Genomic DNA, 25,703 nt, shown 5'->3' with positions numbered 1-25,703 from the left:
TTTTAATTATGACTAAGATGCAGTGTGGGTATGACCAGGAGAAGAATAGAAGGGGGCAAATGTCACCAGATGTCAAATGTCCTTTATTTCGTCCTTAAAGTAACGCTAGAAAATATGGCAAATTTTGTGCTCTTTGGTTCTCCATACTATTCTGGGATGAAACACCTCTGTCATTGAAAAAAAATCCTTGTATGAGCCAATCACAGTTACAGACAGCCAGACACATTAATTTGTTATCATGTTAAAGAGGCAACAAAGACGCCATTAAAAGCAAACAAAAATCTCAAGTGACCATAAAGCACAAAAGTGTGGTGCAGGGCTGGAAACCAAAGTTGGGGACTGCAGTTTCTCAGCCCTCAGGTGCTCTGGGCGGTGTCAGTTTCAGACAGTTAGCAAACTTCAAAATTAACCAGAAGCACGTAGTTTTAAGGTTCACAAACTTCTCCATTGTTGCTTCAAATACAATTCTATTCCAGTGCCATCGGAAAAGGAACACCCTGAACAAGTCGCTAGTCTATCACAAGGACAACACAGACACAAGCCAGACAAACAATGATGCACACTCACTCACTCACTCACATAGTCAATTTGGATTCACAACTTAACCTAACAAACATGATTTTGGGCGGTAGAAGGATGTCGGAGTACCTGGACAGAACCTATGCATACACAGGGGAACAAACACAATGCAAAAACATAGAGATTTGGATTCAAACCTAGAAATTTTTTTTGCTGTGCTAATCATAAATAACACAGCTCACCCTACAAAGCAAAAAATACCATATACTCAGGTTCTCTGGCATGACCCTTTGTTGAATCTTCCAATAAGAAAGAATGTAAGTATGTGAACATTCATGCTGACTCACGAGAAAGAGATTAAAAGACAAATATATTTTTGATTTTTATATATATAAATAAATATAAAAAGCAACTATATTAACTTTGAGACCCTACTTTTCTGTCTATTCCATTCTAAATGGGACCAAACTTGAAATATTTGTTACTGTTACTCATTTTTCCAACCACAAGAGTCGCCCCCTGCTGACTTATGAGGAAAAACATACGCAAACGTGAGTTTTTACTTTGAAAGTACTGACCGGAAATTACACTCGTGAATTGGGCTACTTTTCGAATTTGTCCGAGCTGCTCTACCAGCGAAGCAGCCACCAGTTCCGCTGGCAGTCTGGGTGAATTAAGAGGAATTGGAACGTAGCCACGTATTTAGCAGCTTACTTGTGTTTCTCCAGTGTTGTTTCAGAAGAACTCGTCCCACATTTTAGAGAGGGGGTTGTTGTGGTGGAGCCCCGTGTACAGGAACTGGATTGTGACAGCTTGCCTGACTTACTGGAACCACTGCAGGTCTGTATGAGTCCCCGCTAACATCAGCTGTAGCTAGCTGGTGAGTACTGTTCGCTGCCAGCCGTCTCTCCAACAGTCGTTTGGTTTCGCCTTTAGCACAGTTTATTGTCGACTTTGATAGGTTGGTTTATATCCGCCAACGTTGCCATTTGACTACATATATTAGACTGTTTACCGTCCAACAAACGCAAACGTAAGTCTTATGGTTGTATTATCCCGACTACGCCTAGCCACAGGTGAGTCAGCGTTAAAGTTTTTACAAACTCCCAACGACGTGACGCTGATAAATTGGCTAAAATGAATTCCTAAACTCCTAAAAGCATTGCTTTTGGGAAACCGTCACTGCCTTTTCTCTATATATGTATGTGTATTGCTTCCGTAAGATATTAAAGGGATAGTTCGCCTCTTTTGACATGAAGCTGTATGACATCCCATATTAGCAATATAATTTATGAACATTGACTTACCCCCCGCTGCGTCCTGTGAGCCGAGTTCCAGCTGAGTTTTGGCGTCCAAGAAGGTAGTCCGGCTAGTTGGCTGGGGCTAGAAAAATAAAGAGTTTTGCTTCTCAAAACAATATGCGTTCAAAAGAGTAATACATTTGCATCACAAAATCGTTGTGCATGAAAAAGTCAGACCTAACAATCGCTTGGCGCTATTTTTGCCTCCCTTGATATCAATGCGTCCAATGTAAACTGTGCAGACCGAAGAGCAGACCGAGCACTCCCCTGCTTCCGAGCAGTAAACACCGTAACAGGTGCGGCTATCGCTAGGTGGCTTCACGCATTGATATCAAGGGAGGCAAAAAATAGCGCCAAGCGATGCGAGGTCTGACTTTTTCATGCACAACGATTTTGTGATGCAAAATGTATTACTCTTTTGAACGCATATTGTTTTGAGAAGCAAGACGCTTTATTTTTCTAGCCCCAGCCAACTAGCCGGACTACCTTCTTGGACGCCAAAACTCGGCTGGAACTCGGCTCACAGGACGCAGCGGGGGGTAAGTCAATGTTCATAAATGATATTGCTAATATGGGATGTCATACAGCTTCATGTCAAAAGAGGCGAACTATTCCTTTAAAGAGTGTCATGTTGAGCATAGGTAATAAATACACGTCACATCTCTCTATTACACTATCACGTTCATGTTCATGACCGTTAAACTGGAAATGTATTAAAACACTAGTAAATTAAACCATTATAAATGTTACTTAGATTAGTGCAATGATAGATGTGAGTTATGTCAAGACATGTGTTCACTGTGTTAAGACTATGAGCTGATGGGGTATAAATGGGGATTTTCAAGTGAGCGTGATGTAGCCTCATATCCGTTATGTTTGGAGTCGGTTCGTACAGCTCATCATTTGCTTTTACATTTATCCTTCCAAAGGCACCCATGGCTGTTTGGAGGAAACTGTGGCGGAGAAACCTCCTGGCTGTTTCCCTGCTCGTTTACGTCCTGCTCCACACCATGGACGTGAACGCACGCCCGGCCAACATGTCAGCCTCTAAGGATAAGTCTCCAACCAATAAGGACGAGAACGAGATTCTTCCCCCAGACCACCTGAACGGGGTGAAGATGGAGAGGGACGGCCACCTCAACAAGGACTTCCATCAGGAGGTTTTTCTGGGGAAAGAGATTGAAGAGTTTGATGAGGATTCGGAGCCAAGAAGGAACAGGAAGAAGCTCATTGACATTTTCACCAAGTAAGACATTGTTTAAACTTTCGTAATGTCCAGAGTCACTGCATTTCTGAACTAAACCGTTTAAGCTTCATCGCAGCGACAAAGTCTGTGGCAAGACCTGAAACGACACACATCTGAACAACTGGCAAAGAAGTGACAGTAAATTGCATCATGGTATTGCGAAACAACTGTTGCGTTTACTCTAAACTTGTTTTTGTGCATTAAAAGCAGACTTTGAGATGAGACATTTAGATAGAGCTAGGATCAGACTTTACAGATGTACCTTTGCACAATGGTGTCATTGGAAAAAAAATCTATTTGTCTTAATGGGGAAGTTCGTTTTTTTTAAACCTGGACCTTATTTCTGGCATAAAATACGTTCATCTACTCCCTGATAACAGTTTAGTGAAACAGTTTGTGTCCTTCGATAGCCCCCAGTAACAACAACACGGCAGCTCTGAACTAACAGTGCAATAGTACACGTTCATTCACCCATTCAGCTTAAAGGATTGGTGAAATAAAGACAGATAATGCCTTATTTACAGGCTGTATTGTCAATGCCCGGTTCTCTCCCGTTATATGGATATATGCAGATTTCGAGTGACTTACTTACTACGTACTTACATTTTCAGGAGTAAAAGTAACTTTTCTTTCTCCTTTTTTTTGTTAAAGAAGTGTTGGATGAATAAAAGCAAACAGCTAAAGTCCTAACTATTAGCCCCTAAAGAGAAATAGATTTTTAGAATTCTTTTAACCATCAACAACTTTAATAAATTTAATCGGTTAACAAATATAGAACAAAACACAGTTAAAATGTGTTGGGTTTTTTTAAGTCATGAAATGAAATGAAGAAAATATTTTATTTTTCCAAAAGGGAAATGATATGACCATTTGGTCATGAATTAGTTTAGAAGGGGCTATTCTTTGGTCTGATCAGAAACTGGAGATGTTTGGGCATTTTGCTGCCGCTTTGCAGTTTGGAGAAGGAAGGAAGCAGCATTGAAGCTTAAACACACAGTTCTCCATGCCAAACACGATCGGGGAGCATAAATCCTGAGGAGCGCTCGTGCTGCTTCTGGCACAGGGAACCTTGCTAAGATGCGTCGATTATAAAGAACAAAGATAATGTGCAGATAACCGCCACCAGTCTGGCCTCAGGTCTCTGTAGTTTCCCAGAAAGGCGATGAGCCACGACGAAGCATGTATCCAGTCGGCTCAAAAACATCTGAACACTAAAACCAAGGTCGTGGAGTCACTCTAAGAAGTGCAGATCTGAGTTTTGTTGAACATATTTCAGGCAGGAGCTCAAAAACCTTGTAAATTGACTTCAGTAACAACTTGCCCGGATGGAATGGATTAAGATGCTTAAAGGCGCAACCTTGTTAGGAGCGAAAGTGTGGGAGCTCATTTGTGAGTGAGAAAGCTCACATTACTGAATATTCATTTCCAGCTCATCAGTTCACTGTCTGCTTGTGATGTTTACTCTTTTGGAACTAATTATACTTTGAGCACTTAAAGTATTGCTCATTTCCTTGGATTCGTTAAGAGTTGATTTTTGCGAAGAGATTAAAGAAAACTAACTTTGACCTGAGGCAATATATTATTGCTTATATAATTGTTAATAACTGGAGCTAAGTTAAGAAACAGCATCTTTTGTGAATTTTCTCGTGACAGAGTTGACTTCAATAAGGACCGAAGCGTGAGCGCCAAGGAGATGCAGCGCTGGATTATGGAGAAGACGGAGGAGCACTTTCAGGAGGCCGTCAGGGAGAACAAAAACAGTTTTCATGCTGTTGATCCGGACGGAGACGGTGAGAGTCACTGTCCGCTGCATCACCGTGTCCCACAATGATTCATGTTATCAGTTTGCTTCAATTCCAAAAATTTACTCTGCCTGTAGGTCACGTGACCTGGGATGAATACAAAGTGAAATTTCTGGCCAGCAAAGGTTTCAATGAAAAAGATATTGCTGAGAAGATGAAGAATAATGAAGATTTGAAACTGGATGAGGAAAGTAAGTGTTGAATGTTATAGATTCAGTTTTTTTTTTTTTTTTCTTTGCCCAACTCCGTAATTGGTTCATGTAGATGCTGAATTTGAGAATACGCTAAAACCTTCTAAGCTGTTAACATTTTTCTTCTCTTCATCACTGCAGCTCAAGAGGTGTTGGAAAGCCTGAAGGATCGCTGGTTTCAGGCCGACAACCCTCCACCTGACCAGCTGCTGAATGAACAGGAGTTCCTGTCCTTCCTCCACCCTGAGCACAGCAAAGGCATGCTCAAATACATGGTCAAGGAAATCGTGCGAGACTTAGGTACATTCTGCAGCAAAGTTGCATTCAACCAAAGAAATAAGTGGCAGATGCTGACACGCCTGAAAAGGTCAAAAGATTAATTTCAGTCATCAAGTTCTAAAACCAATAAAATCAGCAACGTATGCTGCTGACATTTTGCCTCAGGACCAAAGTGACAGGAAAGATGGGACAACAACATTTTTTTTAATTGACATTTATGTCAGTTTTCTGAATTTTATATTAGACAAGACATTGTCTTGTCTTGGTCCATATGTGTATTTCTTAGAACATTTTAAAAGAAATGTTGTGTTTTAAAAACATTCCAGAAATACAGTATATACCAGTAGTTTAAACAATTGAATAGTTCGAAAAGTTTCCAGCTAAGTTTACTATTTTAATCACGGGTTTCATGTTTAATTAACAGTGTGTGAGTCATGGTCCCATTTAGGGTGATCAAGAAAAATCACAAAGTTGGGATTGACAAGCTGCTACCTACCTGAAGAGCAGTCGCCTACCAATCGGAAGTTCGACGGTTCGACTCCGGCTTCCCCGGGCCACATGTCAAAGTGTCCTTGGGCAAGACACTGAACCCCACGATTCCTACTGATACATCCATGTATGAATGTGTTAAAGAGAAGAAAGCATGTAGTTATAGACGTATGAGGCATGTAGTGTTGAAGCACTTTGAGTGGTCAGTTGGACTATAAAAAGCGCGACACAAGTGCAGTCATTTACCATTTGACCTAATGGGCATGTGTGGTCTCTGGTTCTCAGTCAGATCCACTGCTTACTTGTAACTTCTAGTTTTAAAAGCCAACTAAGTTTACTGATTAAGTGTGAAAAGCTAACTTGAGGCTTTAGACTGAGTGGGTGACACCAGAGTGCTGTATTCATTTCTGTAGATTTTTTGTCGGTGACCTAAACTGTGCCTGTGTGTGGACCAAAGGCCAAAATGCAATTTCAAATAATAATTATTTAAAAAAAAATAATAATCATTTTAAGAGATCTCTCCTATTATGTTTGCAAGACTTGAGTTCAGAACTCTGGAAAAATTGGCTTTAGTACCATTTTTTTTTTTTTTTTTTTTTTTTTTTTAAGTTCAACCCAACAAGCCACTGTGGTAAAGAGTATTAAGACCGGTTCTGTTGCTGCAAATAAATTTAGCTAAAATGCTACATGTTGCACCTTCACTATACCACGTTTTTGAATAAGCATTACTGTATTCTAAGGCTCCTTCTGAAAGTGACCCAGTGCAGAGTAAAAATCAGCAGTTCTCTTCCAGACCAGGACGGTGATAAGAAACTGACCCTGTCAGAGTTCATCTCGTTACCTGTGGGCACTGTGGAGAACCAGCAGGCTCAGGACATCGACGACGACTGGGTCCGAGAGAGGAAGAAGGAGTTTGAGGACGTCATCGACTCGGACCATGATGGTATCGTAACCATGGAGGAACTGGAGGTGAGAAACCCAAGCGCATTGTGGCATTTCCTGCTACTTTGTACTTGCTGTGATGAAACATGACTCGTTGTTTCGAAATACTGTGTATGATGATGATAATGCTCAAGGACTGCACGACAAAACCTCTTAAAAGAAAAACATTTTAAAAAAGTACTTAAATTATTCTCTAAGTATTGCAAAATATTGATTTAATTTCTGTGGAATAAAACCACAATTTTTACCCATCAGTTTACTAATTCTCTGTAGGTTTGCTACAAATAAAATCAACAAAAATCTCCGACGTGAAATTTCTCCTCTGCCTACACTTTTACTTTTTTTTATATATATATATATATATATATATATATATACACCTGTATATATGGTAAATGCAGCCGAGTCTTTGTTCACATCTGGCTGAATTAAAACAAATTTTTTTTTTTTTTTTCTTCCTCGTCTTTCTCACAGGAGTACATGGACCCGATGAACGAGCACAACGCTCTGAACGAAGCCAAGCAGATGATTGCCGTCGCTGACGAGAACCAGAACCACCAGTTGGAGCTGGAAGAGATTCTTAGATACAGCGAATACTTCACAGGCAGCAAGCTAATGGATTACGCCAGAAACGTACACGAAGAGTTCTGAAGGCAGATTCATCCTCCTGCCACCCCACCCCCACTGCTACATCTGCTTCAGGGACAGGCCCGGGGGGCCCTTGGGGGCCACATAGTTATAAGATGTTCTAGTGTGCAGTTCTATTTGAAAGCATTAACAGCCTCTTTCACTGATGACTCACCCCTTTTTGAGCCCCAGACCATCAAAGCTAACAGTCTGCCTTCTGTATGTCATTGGACAGTTTGACTACAAATATTTGAGATGCTGCATCAACTCCAAATTTGCTAGTTCCTTTGTGAAATGTGTGTATATGAGGAATTTTAACCCTTAATACGGTCTCTTTGCAGACGAAGTTGTTTAGCCAGTGTGTCTGCATACAGTGTAAATATTCATATTTCTCGCATACCGCTGTCTCCATTTGAGAGAAATAAAATGCTGCTGAGAGGTTCAACACAGAGAGAGATACTATGCCGTCATTAAAAGATTAACTCCTGTTTTTCAACGTACAGGTCTATTAGTGTCAGTAACGGTACCTGCTGTCCTTCTGTAGTGTGCTAAAGCAGAGTTTTGACTGTGAGGGAAAAACAAAGATTAGACTAAGTTTCTTCAACAGTAATAAATGAGTTGTACAAAGCCTAGGGAAAAAGATTAATATATGACAACAGTTAGTGTGATGTGTTGGCTAACTGAAGGAAAAGCACAGGTTTGGCCAATAATTCATAACCGTTCAGCCATTCTCGGAATAAATAGTTTCACATGTGTGTCTATAAGCAGTATCGTTCATATTTTCACTCGTGGATGAAGATGCATTTATTTATTGACCAGTTTAATTCTCAGTCTTTCAATGCCATGTACTCATTTAGTCCTGGTGCCCTCATTTAAGTTCCTAGCCACCGTATTGATTAAATACTTTTCTATCAATTGTCTTTAAATGCATGGACATATAATGAGGTAACATTCTAGCTCTCAGTAACCTGTGGAGTGTTTGAAGCCTGCTGCCGGCTCTCCTGTCCGATCTCAGTCCGATTGTAAACACTTGTATGATGACGAAATGCGACAGCTTTGTAAAATGTACTACAAACGTACAAGGAAAGAATAAACATTTCTTATCAACTGAAGAAAAGCTTTTTTTTTTGGTCTGGTTTTTTTATTTATTTTTATATTACAACTTTTTTTCTGACTTGTCTAAATAAATAAAATTACCAAATCTAACAACGGTTCAAAACCCGACAAGACTTTTAAAAACTGAACCCCATGAAGTTTCTTGAAACAATGAAGATTTTGAGCCAATTGTATTGAAAAATAGTCAATTAGTCGAGGATCTAAATGTTCAGTAGCGCCCCATCTGAATGCACTTCAGGTATATTTCACTGCGCTACAGTATTTTAGCAATTAAATTCTTTAAAAAATATTGATTTTTTTTTTTTTTATAAAGAAACAAGTGTTTTCAACTGTCTCACTATCAAGACAATTTATTTGATTTATTTTTAGAAGGTTTCCCCAGCCTTTGGAAATATGGGTTTATATGAAACAACCTCGGGAACACAAAAATCTCAAAGCAAGGACATCCTTATATTGACATCAATCGTTTTCCACAACGAAAAGCACACAGATTGACAGACCACAGTGCACCAAGATGTCCAGTCAGGGTTGTCATTTTTAGTATGATTGATCGAGGAAAAATATGTTTATGTGTTTTCATTCCACAATGGGGCAATATTTGCTACAAAAATATGGAATAAAGAACGGGACATGTTTGCTCTGAATCAGATAAGAACTCGAATTGAGATGTAGTTTGTTTGAATTATACTTTATCAATCCCAAATTATGGAATAATTTTTTTATTTTTTTTAACAACTGTCCAATGCAAAAGAGCTGCGGTGTGAAAATCCACAATATAGAGTTTATCCTAACCGCTATGAAACACTTGAGGTTTGACTTGTTTTCCAATAGACAGAAGAAAAAAAAAATACTCTTTTTGTTCTGAGGGGTTCTTAGCTTTTCTTTTCCATGAGCATTCCTCCCTGATTCTTCAAACTGAGAGTGCCCTGACTCACCTTTAAAAAAAACTTCACCAAAATATCCATAAAATAATTTTTGGGAAAAAAAAAAAAAAATCTTACAATATAAAATCAAACCCATGTGACATTTATTAGACAGCAATGCCCTAAATGAAAAACATTCTGGCATTTTCAGTCTTACAGAGGAATTGGATTAATGATTTATACGATTCAAGTTATAAATGACAGTTTATATTTACCATGTGCAAAAACAGACACAGATACACTCTCAATCCCAGACGCAAAAGTATTATTCTAATTGCAAATGGCTGATGATCAATATCATGTGTTAACATGTTTATACAAAGACAAACACACACGCATAAACTTAAGGCTGCATGCGAATGGCTCCGTCCAGTCTGATGACCTCTCCGTTAATCATGGGATTCTCAGCCATCGATAACACAAGGTGGGCAAACTCAGAGGGGTCTCCAAGGCGTGAGGGGAAAGGCACCTGGCGGGCAAGAAAAGAGCGCACCTTCTCTGGAAGACTGGCAAGAAGAGGTGTGGAGAACAACCCTGAAAAAAGAATGAGGAAAAATACCTTTCAAATTATTTACGCACTCACCAATAAAGCTATGTAAAAATAATCAATTCAATTCAATTTTTTTATTTTTTTTTTTTTTAATTATGTAACAGTGTATTTAGGACCCAAAATCAGCACTCTGGAAATCAGTAAAAGTTGGTAATGACTTTTATTTTTACTCCAGTAGAACAGGAACTTGAGCAGATGAGGAAACTGCAAAAGTTCAGTCTTTAGGCTAATAGCACACACACAGTCTCTGGGTCTCAAGCTAGAGGAAGGTATTAAAGGGATAGTTCGCCTCTTTTGACATGAAGCTGTATGACATCCCATATTAGCAATATCATTTATGAACATTGACTTACCCCCCGCTGCGTCCTGTGAGCCAAGTTCCAGGCGAGTTTTGGCGCTGACGAAGGTAGTCCGGCTAGTTGGCTGGGGCTAAACAAATAAAGCGTCTTGCTTCTCAAAACAATATGCATTCAAAAGAGTAATACATGAAAAGGTCAGATCTCGCATCGCTTGGCGCTATTTTTGCCTCCCTTGATATCAATGCCATCCATCCATCCATCCATTATCTGCCGCTTGTCCGGGGATCGGGTCGCGGGGGCAGCAGCTTGAGCGGAGAAACCCAGACGTCCCTGTCCCCGGCCACCTCCACCAGCTCTTCTGGGGGGACCCCGAGGCGTTCCCAGGCCAGCCGAGAAACATAGTCTCTCCAACGTGTCCTGGGTCTTCCCCGGGGCCTCTTCCCAGTGGGACGGGCCCGGAACACCTCACCAGGGAGGCGTCCAGGAGGCATCCTAACCAGATGCCCGAGCCACCTCATCTGACTCCTCTCGATGCGGAGAAGCAGCGGTCTACTCCGAGCCCCTCCCGGATGACCGAGCTTCTCACCCTATCTCTAAGGGAGAGCCCAGACACCCTGCGGAGGAAACTCATTTCGGCCGCTTGTATTCGCGATCTCGTTCTTACGGTCACTTCCCACAGCTCGTGACCATAGGTGAGGATAGGAACATAGATTGACCGGTAAATCGAGAGCTTCGCCTTCTGGCTCAGCTCCTTCTTCACCACGACGGGCCGGTGCAGAGCCCACATCACTGCAGACGCTGCACCGATCTGTCTGTCAATCTCCTGCTCCATTCGTCCCTCACTCGTGAACAAGACCCCCAGATACTTGAACTCCTCCACTTGGGGAAGGATCTCATTCCCGACCCGGAGAGGGCATTCCACCCTTTTCCGGCTGAGGACCATGGTCTCAGATTTGGAGGTGCTGATTCTCATCCCAGCCGCTTCACACTCGGCTGCGAAACCGCTCCAGTGAGAGCTGAAGGTCACGGCCCGACGACGCCAACAGAACCACATCGTCCGCAAAAAGCAGAGACCCGATTCTGAGGTCGCCAAAACGGACCCCCTCAACGCCCTGGCTGCGCCTAGAAATTCTGTCCATAAAAATTATGAACAAAATCAGTGACAAAGGGCAGCCCTGACGGAGTCCAACCCTCACAGGAAACATGTCCGACTTACTGCCGGCAATGCGGACCAAACTCTGACACCGGTCATACAGAGACCGAACAGCGCATATCAAGGAGTCTGGCACTCCATACTCCCAGAGCACCCCCCACAAGAGTCCCCGAGGGACACGGTCGAACGCCTTCTCCAAGTCCACAAAACACATGTAGACCGGTTAGGCGAACTCCCATGCACCCTCCAGGATCCTGCCGAGGGTATAGAGCTGGTCCACTGTTCCACGGCCAGGACGAAAACCACACTGCACCTCCTGAATCCGAGATTCGACTTTCCGGCGGATCCTCCTCTCCAGTACCCCCGAATAGACCTTACCAGGAAGGCTGAGGAGTGTGATCCCCCTATAGTTGGAACACACCCTCCGGTCCCCCTTTTTAAAGAGGGGGACCACCACCCCGATCTGCCAGTCCAGAGGCACTGCCCCCGATGTCCACGCGATGCTGCAGAGGCGTGTCAACCAAGACAGCCCTACAACATCCAGAGCCTTGAGGAACTGAGGACGGACCTCATCCACCCCCGGGGCCTTGCCACCGAGGAGCTTTTTAACCACCTCGGCAACCTCAGCCCCAGAAATGGGAGGCCCCACGTCCGAGCTCCCCAACTCAGCTTCCTCATCGGAAGGCGTGTCGGTAGGATTGAGGAGGCCCTCGAAGTATTCCCCCCACCGACTCACGACGTCCCTAGTTGAGGTCAGCAGAGCCCCGCCCCCACCATACACGGTGTTGACGGTGCACCGCTTCCCCCCCCCTGAGCCGCCGGATGGTGGACCAGAAATTCCTCGAGGCCGTCTGGAAATCATTCTCCATGGCCTCCTCGAACTCCTCCCAAGCACGAGATTTTGCCTCAGCAACCGCCGAGGCCGTGTTCCGCTTGGCCAAAAAGGCCCGATAGGACTCCTTCAGTTTGACGGCTTCCCTCACCACTGGTGTCCACCAGCGGGTTCGGAGGTTGCCGCCACGACAGGCACCGACCACCTTACGGCCACAGCTCCGGTCAGCCGCCTCAATGGAGGCACGGAACATTGTCCATTCGGGCTCAATGTCCCCCACCTCCCCCGGGACATGGTTGAAGCTCTGCCGGAGGTGGGAGTTGAAACTCCTCCTTACAGGGGATTCCGCCAGCTGTTCCCAACAGACCCTCACAATACGTTTGGGCCTGCCAGGTCTGACCGGCTTCCTCCCCCACCAGCGGAGCCAACTCACCACCAGGTGGTGATCAGTTGACAGCTCCGCCCCTCTCTTCACCCGAGTGTCCAGGACATACGGCCGCAAGTCCGACGATACGACCACAAAGTCGATCATCGAGCTGCGGCCTAGGGTGTCCTGGTGCAGAGTGCACATATGGACACCTTTATGCCTGAACATGGTGTTCGTTATGGACAGCCCGTGACGAGCACAGAAGTCCAACAACAAAACACCACTCTGATTCAGATCGGGGGGGGGGCGTTCCTCCCAATCACGCCCCTCCAGGTCTCACTGTCATTACCCACGTGAGCATTGAAGTCCCCCAGCAAGACGAGGGAGTCTCCCGGAGGAGCACTCTCCAGTGCCTCCTCCAGGGACTCCAAAAAGGGTGGGTACTCTGAACTGCTGTTCGGTGCATAAGCACAAACAGTCAGGACCCGTCCCCCCACCCTAAGGCGGAGGGAGGCTACCCTCTCGTCTACCGGGGTAAACCCCAATGTACAGGTGCACAGCTGGGGGGCAATAAGTATGCCCACACCTGCTCTACGCCTCTCACCGCGGGCAACTCCAGAGTGGAAGAGAGTCCAACCCCTCTCGAGGAGGCTGGTTCCGGAGCCCAAGCCATGCGTCGAGGTGAGTCCAACTATATCTAGCCAGAACCGCTCAGCCTCGCGGACCAGCTCAGGCTCCTTCCCCAGCAGAGAGGTGACGTTCCACGTCCCAAGAGCCAGCTTCAGTAGCCGAGGATCAGACCGCCAAGGTCTCTGCCTTCGGCTGCCGCCCAGCTCACACTGCACCCGACCCCCATGGCCCCTCCCACGGGTGGTGAGCCCGTCAGAAGGGGGACCCGTGTAATTTCTTCGGGCTGTGCCCGACCGAGCCCCACGGGCACAGACCCGGCCACCAGGCGCTTGCCGGCGGGCCCCACCCCTGGGCCTGGCTCCAGGGGGAGGCCCCGGTGACCCGCGTCCGGGCAAGGGCACACGGTGTCCAACATTGTCCATCATCATAGGGGTTTTATGAGCTGTTCTTTGTCTGGTCCCTCATCTAGGATCTGTTTGCCATGGTTGAACCCTACCAGGTGCTTAGAGCCCCAGACAACATAGCTCCCAGACTCATCGGGGCACGCAAACCCCCCCACCACGGTAAGGTGACAGCTCATCAATGCGTCCAATGTAAACTGTGCAGACAAGCACTCCCTGCTTCCGAGCAGTAAACACCATAACAGGTACGGCTATCGCTAGGTGGCTGGACGCATTGATATCAAGGGAGGCAAAAATAGCGCCAAGCGATGCGAGGCCTGACTTTTTCATGCAAAACGATTTTGTGATGCAAATGTATTACTCTTTTGAACGCATATTGTTTTGAGAAGCAAGACGCTTTATTTGTTTAGCCCCAGCCAACTAGCCGGACTACCTTCGTCAGCGCCAAAACTCGCGTGGAACTCGGCTCACAGGACGCAGCGGGGGTTAAGTCAATGTTCATAATTGATATTGCTAATATGGGATGTCATACAGACAAATGTCAAAAGAGGCAAACTATCCCTTTAAGCCAAACCTGGCCACAGAGGGGCGTGAGCCCTCAAACCTGTACAGTTCAGTTCTTTAGGAGCCAGGAAAGGGCCTTATGGTAGCCGAGGCAAGGTGTCCAGAGAACAGAAGAGCCAGCCGATGATGCAGAGATGCCGACGTGGAGCAAGCAGCAGAGAAGGCGGAGGAGTCAAAACCAGGAGAACAGACAGATGCCAGAGACGCTGAGGTAGAGCACGTGGATAGGGACAGAAGACAGGTAAGTTCATCGGGAGGCAGGCGAGGAGGGCAGGTCAGAGGCAGGCAGGCAGGGTCGGCAACTCAAGATCAGGCAGGTAATGAACGCCGGAAAGTCTCGCAGGGATGCAGTAGAACAATCTGGCAATGGTGAGAGTGCTGGAGAGGCTTGTATGCAGGGCTGATTCGGAATGAGCTGCAGCTGAGCTTGCGGGTGAGTGTAGCTGGGCTGATTAGGTGGAAGTGGCTGGCAGGCAGAGTGGAGCAGAGACAGGGAGAGTAGAAAATTACTGAGGCAGAGGGATAGGAGGGGAGACAGGGAGGATGAAACTGTTACAGGACTACTTGCAGTGGGAACGCTGGAAGGCTGATCATGGCGATGGAACTCCCAGATGAGCCGCATATCCAGGATGTGACGAGCTGGGACTCATGACCTCTCCTCAGGACCATATCCCTCCCCGTCGATGAGGTACTGACGACCCCTCCCGCAGTGGCTGGAGCGCAACAGGTGGCAAACCGTGAAAGCAGGGCCCCCATCAATGATCCGGGGAGGTGGCTGAGAAGCAGGCATCAATGGGCTCTCTCGAACTGGCTTGACCTTTGAGACGTGGAAGGTTGGGTGGATCCGCATGGCAGCTTGAGTCTAATCGCCGCAGGGTTAACAACCTTCTCAATAACAAATGACTCAATGAACTTGCAGGCCAACTTCTTGGACTCTACCCTCAGTGGAAGGTCCTAGCTCGAGAGCCACACCTTCTGGCCAAGCAGGTAAGTGGGGGCCCGGGAATGGTGGCAGTTGGCGGCTGTCGAGTACCAGTCTGGCCTGGGTCTAAGTCTGGTAGGAACGGCGGTTGAAGGCCTCAACAGATTGGCAGAAGGCTTCCTTCTCCAGAGCTGGGAACAGCAGCGTCTGGAACCCGTGAGCATACTGAAAAGGGGAGAGTCCTGTGGCAGAGCTGGTTAGGGTGTGGGCATGTTCTACCCACAGCAGCCGATTGGACCTACTTGAGGGATGTTTAGACGCCATGCAGCAGAGCACCGTCTCCATTTCTTGATTCATCCTCTCCGAATGGCCGTTGGACTGGGGATGGAAACCAGAGGACAGGCTTGTGGTGGTCCAGATGAGGAAGCAGAACTCTTGCCAGAATACAGAGGTGAACTGGGGACCTTGATCCGAGACCACATCAGATGGAAGGCCGTAAAGTCGAAACACGTGCTGCAGAACTAGTTCAGCGCCAAGTGCAGAACTAGTTCAGCGCCAGCACAAAGTGAGCCATCTTACTGAACTGGTCTACCACCGTAAGGATAGTGCTGAATCCACCTGGAAGTGGCAGCCACACAAGGTCCAATGATATATGGGACAAGGGCCGAAGTGGCACATGCTGAGGTTGCAGGTAACCGGCAGGGGGCCTGGCAGGGAGCCTAATGGTGGCTGCAGATCGGGCAGGCGTTGACAAAACCTCTAGTGTCCTCCTCCAAGGTGGGCCATCAGAACCATCGCTGCAGGACCTCTTTGGTGCGTTGAATACCTGGGTGACAGGTGAACCAGGAAACGTGGGCCCATTGCAGGATGTCAGACTTCAAGCTCTGAGGAACAAACAGGTGGTCATAGGGACAGGAATCTTGACCAATAATGTACCCCAGAAAGGAGACGGAGGTGGCATGGAACTCGCACTTCTCGGCCTTCACAAACAGAGTATTCTAGCAGGCGTTGGAGCACAGTCGGAACATGTTCCTCCTTGGACCAGGAGAAGATCAAGATGTCGTCCAAGTAAACGAACACGTACTTGTTCAGTATGTCTCTCAGAACATCATTGATTAGAGCCTGGAAAATGGCCAGGGCATTGGTGAGGCCGAAGGGCATGACCAGGTACTCACAGTGTCCAGTGAGCGTGTTGAAGACCCTCTTCCACTCGTCCCCCTCCCGGATCTGGACCTGATGATAGGCGTTACGGAGATCCAGTCTGGTGAAAATTGTAGCCCCCTGAAGCAGTTTGAAGGCCGAAGCAATAAGTGGGAGGGGGTAACAATTCTTGACAGGGATGTTATTGAGGCCCCTGTAGTCAATGCAGGGCCTCAGGGACCCGTCCTTCTTTCCAACGAAGAAAAAACCTGCCCCCAGTCGGGGGCCGAACTAGAGCTGGCAAGCGGCAGAGGTGCAGCAGCTTATTTGAGGCAGACCTGATGGCAGGAGGAACTCCACACCAGGATGGACCAGTCACCCAGTCAATGTGGAGATTATGGCGACGGAGCCAGGGGTAGCCAATGATCAGCGGGAGGTGAGGTGATTTCAGGATGTGGAACTGTATGGTCTCGTGATGGTTGCTGGACAGGAAAATGTGGATGGGCATTGTCTGATGAGTGACGGTCCCCAGGAGATTACTGTCCAGGGCGCTGGCTGATACTAGACATGGCAGAGGAACCTGGTCGATACCCAGCCGGGCGGCGAGCTCCTCGTCGATCAGGCTGACATCAGCCCCAAAGTCAATAAAGGTGGCGAGGGTTTGAGAGCCCCTCCGCCAAAAGAAAGCGGTCGTGAAACAAAGGCGTGGGCAAGGGGCAGAGTCTTGGGTCCGACTCAGCAAAACACCCCTCTCTACTGCCAAGACCTCCCTTTTACTGGGAAACAAAGTGCCCGGCCTGGCCACAGTAGAGGCAGAGGTTCCCCCGTCACCGTCGCAAAAAAGCAGCGCTCTGGAAATCAGTAACAGTTGGTAAGGACTTTTATTTTTAGATAGAGGTGAATGCCTTAACAATCGGGATCGTCTGAGAGAAGGGTTGTGTGTCTGAGAAAGTGGTTATGTAATATAATTTTTGTATAATCTGGATAAAAAGCAAACAGAAATTTAAAATGCTTACTCTACCCAAACATTTCATATGAGCGGTATTCTATGTATTAAAGTGTGTGCACTAACCAGGTGCTATTGTGATGACTCTAATGCCCATAGGTGCCAGATCCCTTGCGATGGGAAGTGTCATGCCAACGATGCCACCTTTAGAAGCAGAGTACGCTGCTTGTCCGACCTAAGGAAGAAAAAGAGAGATAAAGCTGTTTATTATAGCCAATACTAACATCTTGTCTTCTATGTTTGTTTAAAAAAAACTAATAAATCACCTGTCCATCAAAAGCAGCAACACTGGCAGTGTTAATGATGCAACCTCTGTGTCCATCTGCATCAGGCTCATTCTTCCCCATCTCGCCAACAGCAAGGCGGATCACATTAAAGGTTCCTGCAATATTCACCTAGGGGAAACATCAAAAGAGAAATTCCAATGATTTTCTGATAGGAGTTTCCTCTTCATCTGGACAGGAATGAGAAAAAGTACACCCTCTCTCAATCCTGAGGTTTACATACACAACTTATTATTTGTTTCTCACCAATTTTTAAAGTAAGATAGACGGCTTGGACATTTGAAGGTTTACATTTCACGATATAATAAAACCAGTTTCAGCAAGTTTTTTGCTTTTGGGCTCACCCTGCAATTGTTGGATGTAACATTATATTAAGTACAAACAAATCTCCATCTGTGTCCTGCATGTGGACAGCCATAAATGAGAACTTGTTATGTTTAACAGGCCAGAAAGACACCATCAGAAGCAACACAAAAAATGTAATATTGAGTACCCCCATAGTACCTAAATTATAGCAGTGGTGGGCCGTCAGGGCCTGCAAGGCCATTTCTGCTGGCCTAAAAAATATCTGAATCACAGACTGATGTTAATTATATTTTGTCCATGAATACTTATTAAATAATTCCAAATGGTCTGCCCGCTTCCTTTCATAGCTTTTCCCTTGGTTGCGCTGTTTCCAGACGTGTACTTTCATATTAAAGCATTTAACCAATCACATTACAGCCATCATTTGTTGCCAGGGTCAAAGATATCTGCCTGTAGGCCTTCACAATCAGTTCTGCGGGCCCTGTAGCATAAAATAAGTGTCGATCAAACTGTTGCTTCAAGCGACACCAAGGCCCTCTAGCAGGCGTACGGTAACGTCAGCATATTCACACCCTTTGATTGGATAGTCAGAGAGTGTACTAGCCAGAGCTAACAAACTGCATCTGTAGCGAGCTGCACGAGCAAAAATATAGTTGTTGATTTTATAGCTGTTTTGTCAACCCACAATGGCTGAAGGAGGAGAAGAAATGGATTTAAAACTTTAAAAACTTTTGAAACTTATACCAGAAATACAACGGGGCAGGCTCGACTTTCAGCATTGGCTTTGATGGAGATAGAAAAGGACTTCTTGATGGAACTGAAATGCACGGATAATCTGTACGACAGACTAATGAGGAAAGAAAGGAGGATGGATTTTGTGTACAAATAATCAGGATTTTTGGTGAGTAAATTATTGCCATTTTAATAAATAATACGAGGTTGTTACTGATGCTTTTTTATGTGTGTGGCAGCTGTAGCTGCAGTAGGAGACTTGTGCACCCCTGGTTTGTTTCTTCAGTAAATGCATTTATTCTGGCTACACGAGTTATCTATCTGCGATACAACAGCTCTTTATACTGCATTTCTGCATAAAAAGATGGTTTTTACAACCATAAAATAGTTATTGAGGGTGGATTGATTCAGACGGAGCTACTGAAGGCCTACGAGTGAAATGCCACCGAATTACAGTATACAAATAGGGTTGCAAAATTCCTGGAATTTTCAAAGACGGAAACTTTCCATGGGAATTTAAGGGAATTAACGGGAATTTATGGGAATAAACTGGGAATTTTCCAAATTGAGAGTTGGCTCTTCTAGGGAACTTAAAGGAGAACTGCGGTATTTTCAACATTAAGCCTCTTTTATGAGTCGTCTGCAATGTTTTAGAACCCCCCCTCACCGCTTTTTTGAATTTTACTGCTGTCTCCGGTATTTGCCTAATTTTGATTCATCTCAACCTGCTTCAGAATGGCAAGTTATGTGCATGTACAAAAAGGTCCGTAAAAGCACCATAAACGTCCGTTTTCAAAATAATCAACTCACCGGAGTGGTTACTGGTGTGCACTGGTAATCCATATCAAATTTCGTTGCGAAAAGTTGCTTCTGTCGTGTTTTATTTGGCAGCTCGTTCATGCTCGAACTATTTTCTTAGCGGTGGCAGAGTAATATCAACGAACATCCAGTACAAAATGTCAAATTCAAAAAAGCGGTGAGGGGGGTTCTAAAACATTGCAGACGACTCATAAAAGAGGCTTAATGTTGAAAATACCGCAGTTCTCCTTTAAATATAGTTGAGGAAAGTATATTTTAGCATAATCTTGACTAAAACAAACAGATGCCATTCAAATACACTTGAATATCCATGCCATTCCTCAATCACATGCACAGAGCACACTGCTTACTGCATGGTTATTGAGACAACACCCCCTACTGGCACTGTGCATGCCTCCATCACATGTACAGAAGATTTCTAGAAGACTGGACCACACTTTTGAGCCTGAAGCACAAAGACTATTGAAGGCACACATTTGAGCCTGTGGACTTAACAAAGTGAAGTAAGTTTTGAGTCTATTGACTGAGCAAAAATGCAGAGGATTGCTTGAAGGAAGATTTGCATGTTTAATGGGGGGGGGGGGGGGGGCAATTTTTGAATGAGTGGGGTTAGGGGGTGGGTAATATTGAACCCAACACTCCTGTTTTTGTTCATCCATGAAACAAGTAATTAGAACGTGTTCTACTCTACTCTACTGGTTCAAATCGTACATCACAGACAGAACTTTTTTAGTCAGCATCGGAGATCATGTGTCCAGCAAATACGATGTGCCCTTTGGTGTTGCTCAGGGAAGCTGCCTGGGCCCTCTCCTCTTCTCCCTATACATGCTACCCCTGGGCAGTGTCATCAGGAAGCACAACATTGATTTCCACAGTTACGCGGACGACACCCAATTATATATCGCCATCGAGCCAAACCATTCCACCACCATCTCTGCTATATCCACCTGCCTCTGCGCCATCACCAAGTGGATGAACAGTAACTTCTTAAAGCTAAACGAGGAAAAAACAGAAGTTTTACTGATCGGCCCCCCGGATAAACGCCAAGCACTTCACCATTGCCTTGGTGACTTAAAAGTGCACACTAAAGACACTGTTACCAGCCTTGGCGTGATCTTTGACCCCGACCTGAGCTTCCGTCCCCATATTAACAACATTATCAGATCTGCCTATTTCCATCTTAGAAACATTGCCAAGGTGCGTGTATATGTCTCCATTCAAGATGCTGAAAAACTTTTGCACGCCTTTGTGACCAGCAGAATCGATTACTGTAATGCACTCTTCACTGGTCTCCCAAAAAAAATACTTGATAAGCTACAACTCTTACAGAATAGTGCGGCACGATTGCTTACAAAGACCAGGAAGAGAGAGCATATTACCCCTGTCCTGGCAGCCTTACATTGGCTGCCTATACCTTACAGAATCGATTTTAAAGTTCTTTTAACAGTGTTCAAGGCCCTAAACGGTCTCGCCCCTCCATACATCTCTGACATACTGTCCTTTTACACCCCTACCCGTTCCCTCAGGTCAGCTGACTCCAAACTCCTGAAAATTCCACCTCCCCCACCAAAAAAGATTGGTGAAGCCGCATTTGAGTTTTACGCACCCAAAAAATGGAATTCCCTCCCCTTGCATATTAGAACAGCCCCCTCTGTGGACACTTTTAAGAAACAGCTCAAAACACATCTTTTTACACTTGCATTCCCTTAGCTTCGTTTATCAACACTCTTTTTTTTCTGTTCCCCGTTGTTTTTAGTCAATTTGTGTGAAATTTGTTTAATCTCTGTATTGGTTTTTAAATATTTATTTTAATAAGTTTGATTTTAATTTTCATTACCTTTTTTTAACCTTATTTCTTGTGTCACTGTGCTCTATTCTTTGTTGCTTTTAATTTTGTTTTTTAATTCTTTTATTGTTAGAGCACTTTGAGCTGCATTCTATGTATGAAAATGTGCTTTATAAATAAAATTATTATTATTATTATTATTACTTACAAATAAATCTGTTGAAAACATTTTGTATGGATGTTTTCTTATGACTTGTGTTTATATTTATGCTTGGATATAATATATTCCCAGTTAGTTCTCCTAAATTCCCATTAGTTCCCATCATTCCCATGGAAAGTTTCCAATATGGAATATATCCAAAATTCCCAAGCTTAACTTCCCATGGAAATTTACCGGAAAATTTCCGCCCCTTTGCAACCCTATATACAAATAAGACAGAATTTTCTAACATACTTTGATATTAGTGGTAAACATACTAAAAAGAGAACAAAAAAATTGATAGTGATTGAAAGTTATATCTTACATTTCAATCTCTGATCAATAACAGAACAAGGATAAACGCACTGCCATTGTAATGTTGTGTTCCTGTTTGCTGTGATACAGAGCACTAATGTAAATGTATGGTATACATAAACACACAAAACATTGTTTTATTGCAGAAATCAGGCACAGCTTCAATCTCCTTAGTTTCACACCCAGCAACATTACCAACAACTTAACGGTTTTCTTAGTCTACGCTGCATCTGGCTTTATTTTGTTTTTTTTAATTAAACTTTACTTAGTGGGAAGTAAACCTTTCTTTCTCACTTTTTATTTCTAGAATGCACCACACCATAGTGGCAGAAAACTTTATGTTTTTTGGTTGTTTTTTTTAGATGACTACTAAAATATTTTTTGCTGCTGAACAAATATTTTCAAAAGAATTCTCTACAATGGTTTAGAGGTTATGCTACTTGAGTGGATTCTCAGCATATGGAATTGGCGGAATTGTTTCATCCCTACTCCTTCATCCCTTGCTGGCTCATCAGCGGTGAATTGATTTTGACCACCCCATTCCACCTTTGCACAAACATGACACGATGCCCAACAAAAGCACATCAGTCCCAACTTGAAAAGGCATCAGTGAAAGATGCAATAGAGACCAGAAACAAAGCTGCAGATCCTGATGGTATCAGGATCATGAGAACCTGTGTGGCACAGCTATATGGGATTCTACAATACCTCAACCTTAGCCTGAGTCAGAAGAAAGTTCAAGTGCTGTCAAAGAGAACCTGCCTTGTCCTGGTACCTAAAAATCTCATTCATCTGTCCTCAATGAATATAGACCAGCTGCTCCAACATCCTACATCATGGAAGTCCTGGACAAATATTATTGGCTCACCTAAGACAAGTGAACATCTTTCAGGACCCACCACAATTTGCTTTTCATACCTGGGTTGGGATTGAAGATGCCATCATCTACCTGCTTCAGCAAGCTCACTCTCATCTGGACAAAGTAGGCAGCATAGTGAGGATCATGCTCTTTGATTTCTTCAGGGTTTTTATAACAATTTACAATTGTAGGTGAGTGCTGGTTACTGACTACGTTCACTGTTCTAGTTTATAGTCTATAGTCAGTTTTAGTGACCTCCGCCAATTGGAGGTCACCGTGCTTACTGAAGCTTGTAAAGCCTAAAAAGTGGCTCTTAAATTGAGATTGTTTTGATTAGTTTTCATTGATAAATAATCTTTATCACTGTAGAATTATGAACTCCAAATTATTGGGAAAAGGTTTTATAATCCTTTCCAGATTAATGGGTGGAAACAATAGCTAAAATAACATCAGTGCTGATGTCTTTCCTCCTTGGCACTGTGCTCACACACCTGAGTGAACAGGTGTGCAGATGATCAATTATTTAAGTCCATTCATAAGAAACACCTGATTCCTTCTTAACCTCTTAAATTCAATGGAAGCGATACAGGGCTAATTAAGCTTCTCACACATCGATTCTGCCTTTTGGTACCCAATGGCACAATGTAGTAGAATGTGATGTTGTTAGATGGTATTTACTTAATCTAAAAACCTGATAAGGACCAGATGGCAATTCATTATGTCCAGATACATACATTATACATTAAAATTGAAAGAGGGTGTACATTCTCTTTCACGTGACTGTATTTGTCTCTAGATCTTACATTGATAACACGTTGGAAGTCCTCTAGACTGTGAGGAAGGTTCTTCTTTAAGTTATACGTTTTCACAGCCACAGCAATGCCAGCACAATTAACTGCAAGGTCCAATTTCCCAAACTTCTCTCTGGCCAGAGACACAGCTGATTGCACATCTGCTTCCGAAGTCACCTGGAAATGACAAATAACAAGTTTTAACTGTAGGATGAAAAAAAAAGTAGCAGCAAAAGGTCTGTGGACAACAGGATGAGGGAGGATTTAGATTTTGAGGGAGGGTCATAAATTCACTTATGATAGTGCTGGGAATGTGCAAGGTGTGAATGACCTCTAGTGGGCAGAGAGGACATTATACGACTTGTGTCTTTTTAATGCTGGACATTTGTGTAGCTATGTACTTTTAAAGAAAAGTGGAGTAAATCTTTAGGCACTATGCAAATACAGTCAAGGTTGCACATCAAGGTTGATGTCCTTATAATGAAAATAAATATTAGTCTAGCTGCATTGTAAGCTGATATATGTTAAACAGCAATACTTCTGAAAAACTCAAGTCCAGTGAGTGGTACTAGACTGACCTTGCTGTTATTATGATAACCATTTGTCTTATCACTTCAACAATATTTGAATTATTGACATGACCAGTTTATTAAATAAACAGATAAAATAAATGACTAATTGAAACGTATATCTACATTTGAAAAACTGATTTTAAACATAGACTATAAAACAAAGGACACTGTAAGATAAAACTTAATGTCCATCACTACTCTAGTTACTTCCAAAAAAAGAATAAAACCAATACTGACCTGAGAAACCACAACAAAACATTTCTTACAACCATCTTTCAGAACCAAGTGACAGAAATGTTCTCCACTTTGCAATGAGTGGATGCGTCTAGATAGGTGTAAAGTGTCGGTCCAAGTGTGGGACTTACATCTGCGGGCGCAAATACACAACGATCTCCCAGACTGGCTGCCACAGTCTGTCCATCAGAGGAGGGTAGATCCACAATGACAGCAGACGCTCCATGCTGCACAAGACGTTCCACAGTGGCCCGACCCAAACCAGACGCGCCACCCGTCACCAGACCAACCATACCCTGTCCAAAACGGGTACATTAGTACATTAACGCACATAGACAAGAGTAGACAAGTGGGGCAGAGGGATAAAAGAGCGAGTATGATGAGATCATTTGCATTTTAGAAACATACAGTACAACATGCGGCACTAATTGAATGTAAAGAGCTGTAAAGCTGTCCAATTTACGACTCAACATTGTAATTATCTAATAGTTTGTCAGATCTTTCGATCCATGACATAATAGCTCAACTGGAAGGAGCCCAACACCAACAAATTAAAAGGGGGCATATCACTATCTATTGTTGCGGCATTGGACATACTTCGGTCAAAAAGTCCCCTCCCCTCCATGCATACATGGACAAGGGCAGTGGTGTTATTACATGGCCAGATCAAACTTTAAGCGTAGCTCAGTTCTCTTGTACACTCTAAAGTACAGTGAGAGCAAAGATAAGCTCATAAGTCCCAACCACGCTTCAGCATTATTCTTCTGTTTTGAAAATGAAAGTTTCCTTCTTCTTCTTCTTCACAAATTTTAAACAAGCAACCACACTAAAGACCTTACGCTGTGGAAGAACTAACCTAGAACTAACTGGGAAACGCTCAATAGTCAAAAGGTTATTACAGATATCCAATCTTAAAGATTTGACGGGTCATACGTACATTTTATCATCCTTTTTAAAGTATTCTAGACTACATTATGTCCAGAATATAGACTGGTCCGCTGGTTAGACACAACGCTAAGAACTACAGAGAATATTAGACTCACAACCGCACGTCTAAGCTAACGGGGAAAGCTAACTGACAAGACGAGGAAAATAGCATAATTGCAAACTTAAACTTATTTAATCCTTATGCGTCATATGACCTTGAAGTATTTCGAAGCATGGACAAATTTAAACTCATTTTCCTCACCTTCACACACCGAATGTTCGCCATGATTGTTCGGTTAGTGGTGTGACGTAATACAAAAGCTCGTGTATAAGACAGATGAGTCACTGGACCAAAAAAAAAAAAAACCTGAGTGCTTCCAGCAAGTCATCGCTGAAATTTTCTTCTCAGATTTATTGGCGATTGATAATCCACCTCATTGCTGACAATTGGCTTCAATTTATTATTTAATTTATTTAATTTTTATTATTATTAATTAATTCATGTAACTTAGATTAATCAATTCATTAAATATTTTGTTCTTTAGCAACTGATTTAATTGAATTGATTGAATTTAAATGC

General features: G+C 43.8%; 2 protein-coding genes across 3 annotated transcripts; one reads left to right on the top strand and one right to left on the bottom strand.

Moving 5' to 3' along the window:
* Positions 1-1,127: 1,127 nt before the first annotated feature.
* Positions 1,128-8,513, top strand: sdf4 (stromal cell derived factor 4). 2 transcript variants are annotated; one of them, XM_075475274.1, is made up of 7 exons: positions 1,128-1,359; positions 2,750-3,066; positions 4,720-4,856; positions 4,946-5,059; positions 5,201-5,359; positions 6,621-6,796; positions 7,244-8,513. In XM_075475274.1, the coding sequence occupies exons 2-7, from the start codon at positions 2,756-2,758 to the stop codon at positions 7,418-7,420; spliced, it is 1,074 nt and encodes a 357-aa protein (XP_075331389.1). In that variant the 5' UTR covers positions 1,128-1,359; positions 2,750-2,755; the 3' UTR covers positions 7,421-8,513. The 2 variants fall into 2 exon arrangements, with proteins under 2 accessions (XP_075331389.1, XP_075331391.1); XM_075475276.1 differs by having other exon boundaries at positions 1,128-1,399.
* Positions 8,514-9,517: 1,004 nt separating this feature from the next.
* Positions 9,518-25,436, bottom strand: hsd17b10 (hydroxysteroid (17-beta) dehydrogenase 10). The gene is made up of 6 exons (XM_075475277.1): positions 25,386-25,436; positions 24,328-24,492; positions 23,403-23,567; positions 17,566-17,694; positions 17,366-17,474; positions 9,518-9,969 (listed from the first exon to the last, which is right to left on the bottom strand). The coding sequence occupies exons 1-6, from the start codon at positions 25,407-25,409 to the stop codon at positions 9,779-9,781; spliced, it is 783 nt and encodes a 260-aa protein (XP_075331392.1). The 5' UTR covers positions 25,410-25,436; the 3' UTR covers positions 9,518-9,778.
* Between the last annotated feature and the right edge of the window lie 267 nt (positions 25,437-25,703).

This window comes from Odontesthes bonariensis, chromosome 10 (assembly GCF_027942865.1).
Source record: "Odontesthes bonariensis isolate fOdoBon6 chromosome 10, fOdoBon6.hap1, whole genome shotgun sequence".
Lineage (NCBI taxonomy): Eukaryota > Metazoa > Chordata > Actinopteri > Atheriniformes > Atherinopsidae > Odontesthes > Odontesthes bonariensis.
This window is presented reverse-complemented; position numbering and strand designations above follow the sequence as displayed.

Coding starts and splice junctions, on each gene's coding strand:
- hsd17b10 (XM_075475277.1), bottom strand. CDS start 25,409: ATGGCGAACATTCGGTGTGTGAAG. Junction 23,568..24,327: donor GTGTATTTGCGCCCGCAGAT/GTAAGTCCCACA, acceptor TGTCATTTCCAG/GTGACTTCGGAAGCAGATGT. Junction 9,970..17,365: donor AGTCATCACAATAGCACCTG/GTTAGTGCACAC, acceptor TTCTTTTTTCAG/GGTTGTTCTCCACACCTCTT.
- sdf4 (XM_075475274.1), top strand. CDS start 2,756: ATGGCTGTTTGGAGGAAACTGTGGCGGAGAAACCTCCTGGCTGTTTCC. Junction 4,857..4,945: donor TGTTGATCCGGACGGAGACG/GTGAGAGTCACT, acceptor CTCTGCCTGTAG/GTCACGTGACCTGGGATGAA. Junction 6,797..7,243: donor TAACCATGGAGGAACTGGAG/GTGAGAAACCCA, acceptor TCTTTCTCACAG/GAGTACATGGACCCGATGAA.